This window comes from Loxodonta africana, chromosome 6 (assembly GCF_030014295.1).
Source record: "Loxodonta africana isolate mLoxAfr1 chromosome 6, mLoxAfr1.hap2, whole genome shotgun sequence".
NCBI classification, from domain to species: domain Eukaryota; kingdom Metazoa; phylum Chordata; class Mammalia; order Proboscidea; family Elephantidae; genus Loxodonta; species Loxodonta africana.
Genome location: NC_087347.1, coordinates 113,953,944 through 113,966,446, shown reverse-complemented (window position 1 = coordinate 113,966,446; position 12,503 = coordinate 113,953,944). Strand labels below are relative to the sequence as shown.

General features: G+C 36.5%; 1 protein-coding gene across 11 annotated transcripts in view; it reads left to right on the top strand.

Moving 5' to 3' along the window:
- Positions 1-12,503, top strand: part of R3HDM1 (R3H domain containing 1) — a 108,131-nt gene that overhangs the window by 41,749 nt on the left and 53,879 nt on the right. For 9 of the 11 annotated variants that reach the window (XM_010586342.3, XM_010586340.3, XM_023543003.2 and 6 more), the window contains 2 exons: positions 2,541-2,840; positions 6,626-6,749. In XM_010586342.3, the coding sequence (XP_010584644.2) occupies positions 2,541-2,840; positions 6,626-6,749 (424 nt within the window). Of the gene's footprint in view, positions 1-201; positions 304-2,540; positions 2,841-6,625; positions 6,750-12,503 lie in introns of all 11 variants that reach the window. The other 2 variants (XM_064287267.1, XM_003405861.4) reach the window with 2 other exon arrangements.

Here is a 12,503-nt window from a genome sequence, read left to right as displayed (position 1 = left end):
TATGTCCTCAAGAGTTTTACTACATAGAGTTTCTTCATTTAGTATTGTTTGTACTGTTTCCTGTATTATTTTAAAGATGAGTTTATAAATGTAGTTTAAGCTGTTACCAAAAAAAAAAAAGTGTAACTTTCCGTTTTTATGCAATTCTTCTAACGTTGTGTTCTGACATTTAACATTGTTTGCCAACCTGTTATTCTTTAGCCTGCTCGGCCTCTGCAGTCTTCTTCACAGCCTGTTCAGTACTCTACAGCCCCTTACCCATCCCCGCTCCTGCCAGTCTCACCCACCCAGCAATACTCCGTGGTACTATATCTCTTCTATGTCTCTGTTCACCTCCTGCCTTGTTTCTGTGGGCGATTGTGTGATGAACGCTCGTGAATGTGGTTCATGTTATATGATTCTTTTGTGATTTTTTTTTCAAGTCAGGGATACATATGTACTGAAAACTGTTCCTAGCCCATATTAAAAACAAATTAATTTATTCTGCTTCATAAGATATTTTTCACACTGGCTTATTATATGGTTGTTTTTAAACCCTAACCTTTTCTTGCTTTTTCATATTGAAATAACTTTCAGGTTGACTATTCTAGCCCTAAGATGTGTTAGCTCCTTTTCTCACTGAGGACAGGTTCTGTACATTCCTGGAATGGGAGCTCTCATCTGGATTTAAGCTTTCTATCTTCCCCCAGCACCTTGGTCCAGTAGACTCAGTACCATTATTAGGGTAAATTGGAGCTTTACAGCTACAAAGGGCTTTCTTCTAAGTATATTTCCAAAGAGTATCTCTAGGTATTTAATGGGGCTGTAAAGTCATGGTACCTCCTTTAATACAAAGTATGCCCAAGGTTACAACTCTTAGTAAGATCTCAGACCTACTGTGCCCCCTCGTTGGCTGTGTAACCTTCTATAAGCAGTTACTTAGCATATGAGACAGCAATGCAAAGCACCTCCTGCGTGGTGCCTAGCAAGGTATTGGATAAATGTAGTCCTTTCCCTTACAGTGAGTCTCCTTAAGAGCCTGTATACTTTTCCCAGTAACACTGTTATTCAGAGCATATGGTCATCACATTTTGAAAATGCTTTGTAAGTCAGATTACATGCTATATCTGAAAATCATTCTTTGACATTTTTTAGAAACACTTTGTATTTTGGAGGATGTTTTTGTTTTGAGCTGGGGGAACCTTATTCACCAGGCTTGGTGCTGAATAATTTTCAAAAATCACTTCCAATCTGAAAAAAAAAAGAAATTTTGCCAGCATTGAGGTTAAAACATTGTCCAGAAAACAATAGCAAAAAAGCCTCACAGTGTTTTGAAAAACAGGAGATCACTGGAATAAGAGAATAACTTTTTCCAAGGTAACTCTGACAGTGTTGTATAGCTGTCGTATTTCTTTTGTAAGTATTTGGCAATATTCCTTTGTAATTACAGCTTTTGAAACCATTCATCAAATTAGGCTAATGGTGCTAGAATATGTCGTAGCAACCATTAGGGAAGAGTAAAACCACATATTTTTGGTTATTAAATAAGGTTCCCCCTTTTCAGTCCCTTATCTTCTTTATAACCTTAATTTACTTTGCAAAAACAGTAGACTACGCAAATTGTGGACATGTCCATTTTGATGTGACAGCTCAATTGCCACAATTTTGTAAGGCACTTTTTGTCAAAGTCAACCTTTTAACCAAATGTGATATGTATGGTTGCCATCTGTGGCTCCTTGGGAGCAGCGAAATTCCACTTCAGCACTGTGTTGTCACTGTAGTAGTACTTTCTAGAGCAGTAAGAAGCTGTGAAGTGCAGTGGGTCCTGTGCTGTCGAGTCAGAGAAGCATTTGTCAGGCGGCGTATAATTCATAACCCCAGCTTGGCTACTCACCACGTAGCAAGAGCTTTAGGAAACTGTCATTTGGGTTACATTTGTCTAATATCACCTGATCTTAGGAACAGACTGAACAACACTAGAGAAGAAAAGAATTTATGGCCAAATTATTTTTGAAATACTAGAGCAAGGACAGGGATGGGTAGATTTCATGATAAGGGATACAAAAATAAATAGAACCTGGATCTAGGAAAGAGGGAGATGATTTAAAATAAAGAGTAATTAATACCTTATCTTACTCATTACCTGGTCTTTGAAGTCCTTTCAGAAAATGTTAATTTTATAATATTAAAGTGTCCAGTTTCACTTCTACATCCTGATGGTATAATGTGCCTTTAACCTTCATTTAAATAAATGTCTGTTTCTTTTTTTTTTTAATGTAAAATGTTGTCATACCCTACTTTTTCCTACACGCTATACATTTCTGTTAAATACAGTTATAAAATAATTGACAATGACAGCATTGTAATACCCCAGCCTTCCTGCCACAGAGTTCTCATTTTCTTGAAGCTGTTCTTTTCTATTAAAGCATGTCTGTTATAGATAAAAGATTTCCGTAATACATATTACTGCAACTCACTGTAAAATATATTAAGTATTTCTCTTTGATAAGTTTGGCCTATGTAGAGAAGGCTTACTAATTTCTGACTTTTCTTCTTTTTAGCAGGACAACCTTGGGTCTCAGTTTAGCCATATGAGTCTTGCCCGCCAGCCATCCGCTGATAGTTCTGACCCTCATGCCACCATGTTCCAGTCCACTGTTGTTCTCCAGTCCCCACAGCAGCCCGGTTACATTGTGACAGCAGCCCCCGCACCACATCCTCCTCCACCACCGCCACCGCCACCACCTCCTCCCCTACCACCCGGGCAGCCAGTCCCTACTGCCGGCTACTCTGCCTCTGGCCACCCTGTCACCCACCCTGTGCTCCAGCAGCAGGGATATATTCAGCAGCCCTCACCACAGGTATATCACTTATTCATCCTTTCCTTCCCATGGGAACATCTCATGTAGGATTAGTTTTAACTTCAGAAAGCTTACTTTTAAGTTTGCATAGAGTTTTTGAGAGTGTGTAAACAAAACAAAGTTCAAGGTATTTTTTAATCTTTTTGTGACTTCTTTTTGACTGATAGCTTATTTAGAAGTATGTTGTTTAGTTTCCAAATATTACTGGAGATATATTGCTTAAGGGGCACTGAGTTTCTGTTTGGGGTGATAAAACTTTTGGAAATAGATAATGATGATGGTTGCATAACATTAAAAAAAAATAAAAACAGTTGACATCAAGTCGATTCTGACTCTTAGTGACTCTGTAGGACAGAGTAGAACTGCCCCACAGGGTTTCCTAAGCTGTGATCTTTATGGAAGCAGATTGCCACATCTTTCCCCCGCAGAGTGGCTGGTGAGCTTGAACAGCCTTTCGGTTAGGAGCCCAGTCCTTAAACACTGCGCCACCAGGCTTCTTTTTGCATAACAGAGTAAATATAGTTGATGTCACTGGATTGTGCTCTTAAAATGATTAAAAATGACAAATTTTGGTTGTATATATTTTACCCCAATAAAATTACTTTTAAAATTTCTACAAAAGAAATTGTATCAAAGTGAGTGATGGTGTCCTTCAGTCTTATACATCTTTACTTAGTTTTTGTCCATTTGTTCTGTTAGTAAATAACAATGGATTTGTCTATTTCTCCTTTCAGTTCTATAGGTTTTGACAGTACTTTGAAGCTATATTAGATGTGTATGCATTTATAATTATCATATCTTCCTGATAAATATTTATTCATATCATTATGAAATGTTCTACTATGACTCTAGTATTATTTCTTGTCTTCAAATAAATATATTTTATATGATATTAATACAGTGATTTCACCATTCTTTTGGTTAGCATTTAAATGGTATACCATTTTTCCATCTTCTTACTAGTAACCTTTATATTTAAAATGTGTCTTTTATATACACTGTATAGTTGGAATTTGCCTTTTTATCCAGTCTGACAATCTCTTCCTTTTTTTTTTAATTGTACTTTAGATGAAGGTTTACAGAACAAACTACAGTTTCTCATCAAACACTTAGTACACACATTGTTGTGTGACATTGATTAACAACCCATGACATATCAACACTCTCCCTTCTCAACCCTGGGTTCCCTATTACCCACTTTGCCGTTCCTTCCTGCCTTCCAGTCCCTGCCCCAGGGCTGATGCACCCCTTTAGTCTTGTTTTATTCCATAGGCTTGTTAAATCTTTGGCTGAAGGTGAACCTCAGGATCGACCTCATTACTGAGCTGAAAGGGTGTCCAGGGGCCATACTCTCCAGGTTTCTCCAGTCTCTGTCAGGCCAGCAAGTCTGGTCTATCTTTTTGAGTTAGAATTTTGTTCTACATTTTTTTCCAACTCTGCCTGGGACCTTCTATTGTCATCTCTGTCAGAGCAATCGGTGGTGGTGGCCAGGCACCACCTAGTTGTACAATCTCTTCCTTTTGACTGGACTGTGTAGTCTCTTTACATTTAATATAATTATTGACATGATTGGATTCAGGTATGCTGTTTTAGCTGTAATTTTTTTCTCTTCCTTTCTTGCCTTCTTTTTTATTATTTGAACCTTTTAATGTTCCACTTTATTTTCTCTATTTTTTTTTTTTTATTTATATCCCTTTGAATTTTTTTCTGTGTGTCTTAGATTTCTCTAGGGATGATTATATGTATCTTTAGCTTATCACAACTACTCTAAATTAATATTGATACTACAGATAAACTATACCAGTATTATAAGATATAATTCCATTTACCCCATCCCCGTTCTTTGTGCTGTTATTGTCATATGCAGTCAGTCCTCATTACTCACAGATTCTATATTTGTGAATTCACCTACTCAGTAAAATTTACTTATAACCCCAAAATCAGTACTCATGGGGCTTTCATAGTCATTCACAGTCATATGAAAAGTGGGAAAAAATTTTAGTTGTCCAACTCACACATTCCCAGCTAAGGCTGAAAAATGCAATGCTCTGCTTGTGTCAGCTCCTATACTATAAGTATCTTTTACAGTCTGTTTAGTTCTCCATTTTTCACATTTTTGTGCCTTTTATTGTTGATTTTACTATTTAATATGGCCTTCAAATGTAGTGCTGAAGTGCTGTCTAATGCTCCTAATTATAAGAAGGCTGTGATGTGCCTTATAGAGAAAATATATGTGTTAAATAAGCTTCCTTTAGGTATGAGTTAAAATGCTGTTGGGCATGAGTTCAGTGTTTATGAATGATGTATATTAAATAGACGTCTTTAAACAGAAATAACAAAATAAGGTTATATATAGATCGGTTGACAAAAGTGTTGTGACCTGAGGCTCACTGGAACCTAACCCTGGATTTGCTCTAGTTAGCAGTGGTTCAGTATTTGTTAATTCAGTATTTATGGCAATTTTATAGGACATAACTACTGCAAATAATGAGAATAAACTATATATTGCATCTATAGACAATATAAACCCAAAATGTAATATAATAATTTTTGCTTTAAGCAGTGATTAAGTCTTTTTGTTTTTTTTAGTTTAAGAGGAAAAAAAGCATATGTTATTTATACATACCCCCACATATACTGAAAAGTATAGTAATGGGTAAGATTACCCTATAACTTGCTTTTACCTCCAGGAAAAATTAAAGGATTCCATTCATATTGTGTACGTTCTAATGTTCTAAAGACAGGAAAACTTGTGTATGTGTAACTAATAAATGAATTGGAGATCCTTGGCTTATAACTGGTCTAGGAGTTCTGGTTTCCAGATGAGATGGGCACTCTTAAGATGTCCGCTAATTTCTGTTCTTTTTAGCAGTAAAATTTTTACCATATTGGTTTCAATCAAAAAAGCAGAACTTGAGGGAACCCACAAACCTCTTAAAGTTAACTCAGCTACATACCTCTACATCACTGGGTTAATTGCTTGTTTTTCACCCCCAAACTAGGTCAGATTAATTTAAGAGAAATTTACAAGTGATGTAAATAGCTCTGGAAGGAAAATTGAATGAAGTGACTCTTACTGGAATTTTAATTTGCATTAGAAATACAAGAACAATTAAATGATGGAACCAGTGCCATTTTCCATTAATGTGGGAATGGATAAACTTATTTATACAACGGTATGCTATTCAGCAGTTGAATGAGCTAGCACTACATATTTCAATAAAAATAAGTCTCAACGACAATGCTAATTACAAAAGAATAAAAAAAATATAGTTACACAAAGTTATATTAGTAAAGTAACATAAATGTAAATTTTTTAAATACTCACCAATACTATGTTTATGGATAATAGACATAGAGTAAAATTCTAAAACCATGTAGAGAAACGTTATGCACCAACTACACGATCATGGCTTTTCTGTGGAGGGTAGAGCTGAGGGATGTTGGGGTCAGCCTTTAGCTTTCTCAGTAGTGTTTAGTTTCATGAAAGAGAGAGAAAGATCTGAAACCAATATGGTAAAAATTTTAAAACTGCTAAATCTGATGGTGGGCTAATGGGTGGGTGCCTTTTAGGTTTACTATCTCGACAGCACTGGGTTTTATGGGTTATATGTTTGAAAGTTTTTTTAATTTTTTCGATTAAATTTAAAGCTAAGCAAATCAGTTCTCAGGTGGTTAGTACTGGCAAGAATTGTTACTTATTACACTCCAGTGTTCCTCACAGAAAAAAAAAAAATTTGTGTACAGTAAAAATGGATTTTTTTCCTCAATACTTACGATCCTAGATGCCAGCCTGTTATTGTACTCCAGGCCACTATCACTCCGGTCAACCTCAGTATCGCCCAGTCCCGTCTGTCCACTACAGTTCACATCTAAACCAACCACTGCCACAGCCTGCACAACAGACAGGTGAGTCGTACTTCTTATGTCATGAATTCTTAGCTGTGACTCTCGCATTTCTCGTCCTACTTTATTTCAGTTTTGCTATTAAGACATTGCCAGACTCAGTCTGTCAAGGATCTGAGGTATGTGTGTGCATATGCAAACTGCTGAGATTAAAAGAGAGGGCAAATCTTAGCATCCTACAGAATACACCACACTTTCAGGCTTATGTGCTAAATGGTGAGATGCCAAATGAGAAAATTCTACAAGGCCAAGCAGTGTAAGCAGGTGCCCAGCCTCACTGCCGTTGTAGTTGAGACCATCTTTGCTGCCTGATAACAGAGCTGTGATAACAGCATAAGTAAGAGAGGGATTCACAAGGCATTAAGATGTCTTCTGAATAGCTTCTGCTTGTCACTTTTGATTCCTGTTGGTGGCTCTCAGACCATGTCAGCATGCCTCACCATGACAACAAAACCATCCATCTTCCACTAAGGCAGTTTACTGCTCTTGTTATTGTGTGGAACTCTGAAGAGTTGCCACAAGTTCAGGAGGAGAAATACCTTCATACTGGGCAACCTGATGAGAAGTTCTTGCTTTTCGCTCATGCAGAGTTTTCACTGATCGTTGTGACTCACCAGCTCCCTATACCATCTATGATTCTTACTTACACCTTTGCAGGGGAACTTTCAGGACCCTAATCTGTTATTCCTGGGAGAGTTTTATACTTAGTATGTAGGTTCTTTCTTCTTTACGTGTTACTGGTCTTGTATTATGTGTGTGATAAATGTTCTTCCAAAGGATGGTGTATACAAACATTGGTCATTATAGAGTTAGAGTTTGTCGTCTGTCTCAAATATAACTTTAATTTCAAGTTTACCCTAAGTTTAATGATAAATTCCACTTCCCAGTAACGTAAACTAGGATATGCTCTAATTTGGAAAGATGTCAAAAGTTGTTCTTTATACATGGGAACCAAGATTTTGGCCATGACATGCTCATTAGTTTCAAGCACATTGTTGTTTCATTCTAATAGTAATGATTTGCTGAGATTTCCTGAACCTCAAGTGACTGACATTTCATACAGTTTTTGGTCTTGATTTTTTTCCTTCGAAAATTATAATGCAAATTATAGCCGATGTCCATGATAACAGAAAAAGAAACATACCTTCACTGTACTCATTCAGATACCTTGTGTGTGACTGGTCGATTTAGTCCATTAGCACACCCTGTTAATGAGGCAGAGATTCTGTGTGCTTATTTACTTCTTTTCCAAAGCTAAATTTTTATTCCCCACCATGTTGAAATTGCCTGCTAAATTAAAACATTTCATCACAGGTAGGACCAGTGTGCTAGTGCCAATGCATCTCTGTGAAAAACATTCCCACCTGATGAAAAACAACAGAAAATGCCACTCTTCCTGATGGGGGCAAAAATATCTATGTGACAGACAGCATGTGTTTATCATTAGAGATATTTTTAATTATGGAGTTTTCTCTAATACTAGTTATGATGAGAAGGAAGGAAACAATAAGTAAGTCAGATTGCATCTGGATGGTGTAGGCTCAGAAAAGGGAGTCATGTCTTTGAATAGTTTTTGACGTTGTGTTGGCTCATACATAACACTTTTTATAACCAAAAGTTTTCCTTTGAGTTATGTTATTTAATATCCTCTTAATTTGCAGCTCAAGTTAGTTAAATCTCATTCAACTTAGAAAATGAATGAGAAATAAAATCTCAAAGCATCCATATCTGAAAGGGAAAGAAATTTTGTTGTACTGATAAATGTAAATAAAGTTTCAGTACCAACTATTGTGTTGGTAATTGTATTGAACCTTTTTATAGAATTAATAGGGATATGAACTCTTAAATAAAAAAGCTGTTATCTAAAAAGTTTTCTAAAAAAAAAAAAAAATTTTTTTTTTTAAATGATTACTTTTCATGTCGACAGTTACAGAATAGTGCATATTTATGTTTGCATGTCCTAACGAAGAAGTGAAATGCACTGAAGAATGAACAAGGGAGTGTTTTGTTTTTTTGTTTGTTTGCTTGCTTGTTTTTTACAGATTTATGGCAATTTTCACCTCAGTAATTTACAATTTTGTATGTAAACATAATGCCTTCAAGGTTTCTTTTGGATTTCTTTTTCATACATTTTCCTACATTCCCCCATTCCAATTTTGATTAAAATGAGAAATAACTTGTCTCATCTCTTACATTTTTGTTTCTTGTCCAATAACACTTGGCCACCCAACAAAGTATCAAGAAGCTTGTTATTTTCTTTTATTACATAAAAGGGGAAAACTGATTATTCAACAAAATAATGAAAGATTGGTAGATTTGGAACGATTTTTCTTCATTGTGGCACCAGTAATAATTTTTAAATGTTCAAATATGAATTTAAGAAAGTTTTGCCCTAAATTAACAACCCCCATCGAGTCAGGTATTCTTCTTAGACCAGATAGAGTATGGCTAATAGAAATACAGGATTTCCTATTATTTTCCTTTTTTGTGGTGGAGAGAGAGTTGAGGAAATATCTGTAGGATGAACTGCTTTTGTTTCCCATCCACATGTGCCAGCAGACCACAATAGTGTGCATTTCCTTGACAGTAAACCTCCACCTATTTTGGGGACTGAATTAAAATCAGTACTAACTGTTACTGCTGGAGAATGAATATACCAGTCTTTTGTTATGAATGTGAAAGCTACCGACCATGGTCATTCAAAACAGGGTCGAGTGAACCACTGTGAACAGAAACAGAAAAAATTGTGGCTACCTAAGGCTTTTCAAACAATGCATTATATTACAGGAAAGAAAACCAAATGAGGAGTGAGAATCCAGACAGCCCTCGTTTGTTTTTTAACTGCTGTTAAGCTTATCACTTCAAGCCCCTGAGTTTCAGTTTACTCACTTTCAAAGTAAGGGTGTTTTACTGTATTGTCTCTTGAAACTGTGTACTCCAGAATTCCATGATTCTGTGTTTATCTCGTGAGTCATTTTTAGATCCAGAAAGGGTAAACTATTAAGAATTAGTCTGCAATGTCTTCACAATTTACTGTCAGTAACTGGAATCATAGAAGCAGCTATCTCAAAAGACCTGGTTACTTGCTAGTAGCAGTAATAAAAATTTATTATCTTAACCCTTTATCATAAAATTTACAACTTGAATACTATAAAGTGCATTATATATAAGGAGCTGGGACTATACAGGTACTTTTCCCACAGGTAGTGATTGTAGCAAAGAGTTTGGGTTATGAGGCCCTGGCTGTTTTCTGTGTAGCTGCTTTCATTCTTATAACTCTTGTGTAAAGTTTGCAGCTTTACCGTATATGTTTAATATTTTGCAATAATTGGCCTTGTTCCTGAGCTGTTGGATTCGGGGCCGTAGCACTGTCTGAGAGGCTTACATTTCTCACAGTGAACCGGTCTCTTTTTCAGCTGCTTCCTGGCTTCTTTTTACTCAGGTTTCCACTGCCTTTTTTTTTTTTTTTTTTTAATGTATTTAAGGTATTAACATTTGCTTATACTTTCCATTAATTGTAATGCCTTTTAATCATGCATCATAACACAGAAATAGGGATTTGAATTTAAATGACAACCTTGGCTTAATCTAATTTGCCTTTTAAAAATTTGTGAAAGCTGTAGCTTTAATTTTTTTCCAAAGCAGATTTGGAAGGCAGATTCAGTTTGGTTTGGAGCTTATCTAAATGTTTAATATCTTAAGCATGTCAGACCCATTAGCAAAAGTTAAATCTCTTTCCCTCTTGCTGCATAACTGTTCTAGGTATATTATTATATATTAAAACATGCCATCAGGCGAACCTAACCTAAATACATTTGAAGCTATTTGGGCCCCTCCAAAAAAAAAAAACAAAACCAAACCCATTGCCATCAAGCTGATTCCAACTCATGGTGATCCTGTGTGGTGCAGAATAGAACTGAGCTCCGTGGGGTTTTCTTGTATGTAATCTTTATGAAAGCAGATCACCAGGCCTTTCTTCTGCAGTGCTGTTGCGTGAGTTCGAATTGCCAACCTTTCAATTAGTAGCCAAGCACAAACTGCACCACCCAGGAACCTACCTGGGCTCCTGCCACTGGTATAACTGCAGCTGCAGTACTGTACACCTAAGGCAGTCAAAATGATTCTGTGGAACTAAATATAATTTTAGTTTTGCAACCAGTTGATGATTTCAAAGGATAGCAATACGTTATGTCTTCAGTCTTAGCTTTCCAAATAACTTGTAACCCAGTTTTGCTATCAGTAGATTAGGTCCTGATAAACCACGCTGTAAGAGGGACATTTTAGATGAGCAATCTGTAAGGTACTCAGAACATTGGGCTCAATTTAAAAGTAACTAGGTGTAAAAGGGAAGGAAGAAAGAAACGGCCTTCCTTGGGCAAACAGGGGAGGAGGGGTATCAATGAGGGATTCAGCTTTGTCAAATAGGGACTCTAGGCACAAAGTCAGTAGTTTTCTTTATAGACAACTTTTGATCCAAGTAATAGGAATTTCGTATTGTATTACTAAGTGGTGACTCTGGCTATCCATGCTTTTTCACTGAGTCTGTGAGCATTTCTTAGTATGTTGTATGACCAGCACAGATTCAGACAATAATAATACCTATAAATGCACCTATTTCCCTTTTCCCTCCTCCATTAATCTGCCGCAACTGAAATCTGGAGCCAGATATATCTGGTAAGTACCCATAGATTTCCTTGAGTTGTGTAGACTCTTCCATAAGACAGTCATTTCAGTAACTATGAGCTATAACCACTGTGTAACTGTTCTTATTAGAATTGCCGTGTGTGTGTGTGTGTGTGTGTGTGTGTTTATTTTGGGCATAGGAGTAGGGGAGCAGGGGGTGATGGAACGGAAAGGATAGTGAAGGTGATGGCTACTCTCTTTCTCCAAAAAGAAGGCTAGCCTGGAACTTGCCTGCCTGCTAAAATAGGACCACGGCCGTAACACAGGCCAGGATAATGAGCTTGAAATTTTGATGATTTGGGAGTAGTTGTCTTACCCATGCCTAGTTAAACATAAATTTAGAATTTGCAAAATGACTCATGTTTTAAGTTTTTTTTTTTTAAACCTACCCCAACAGTGCTTCTGCCGCACGAGTTCAGTCTTAAAAAAAAAAATCAGTAATACTGCTCTGACTAAGCAGTTCTTAGCAGGTTTTTCTGTTATCTTTCTCATTATATCTAGTCCGCTTTATTAAGATTGTTTCCTTTAGCACAGATGCTAGTTCAGGTCACCCATATAAAATAAAACTAGCCTGTCAGAAGCCTGTGTAGTACTTTTCTGCTGAACACTGTTTCTTCATGCTCTCTTCTCTGTTGAAGTAAAAGAGAGTTAAAAATAGAATATTCTTTGGAGCCCCCCAGGGAAGTGCCTGAGCCATCAATTTATATTGTCCTAGTTCTCTCACCTTGCAGAATTGATTGTGCTTTCCTCTGAAAGTGCTGGGAGAAATGAGATAATATTGCAATAGTGCAGTCCTTTAGCAAAGTAGAAAGGGCAGTGTAGAATAACACCTGTTTTGAGGATATGGGCTTTCATTCTGTTGTGTGCTGTCATCTACTGTTGGCATTGCTTGCTTTACAAAATAGATGCTTTCCCACAATATTGACCCAGTTTCTGTAATCAATATCTTGTTTTCCTCTAACTTCAGCATAAATCCAAATAAATCACAGGAAGGATTTTTTAAAAATTTTTTCTCTGATGTACTGACACACACTTTTTAAGGAAGAAAGGATAATTTAGATGGTAGCCAGGCTG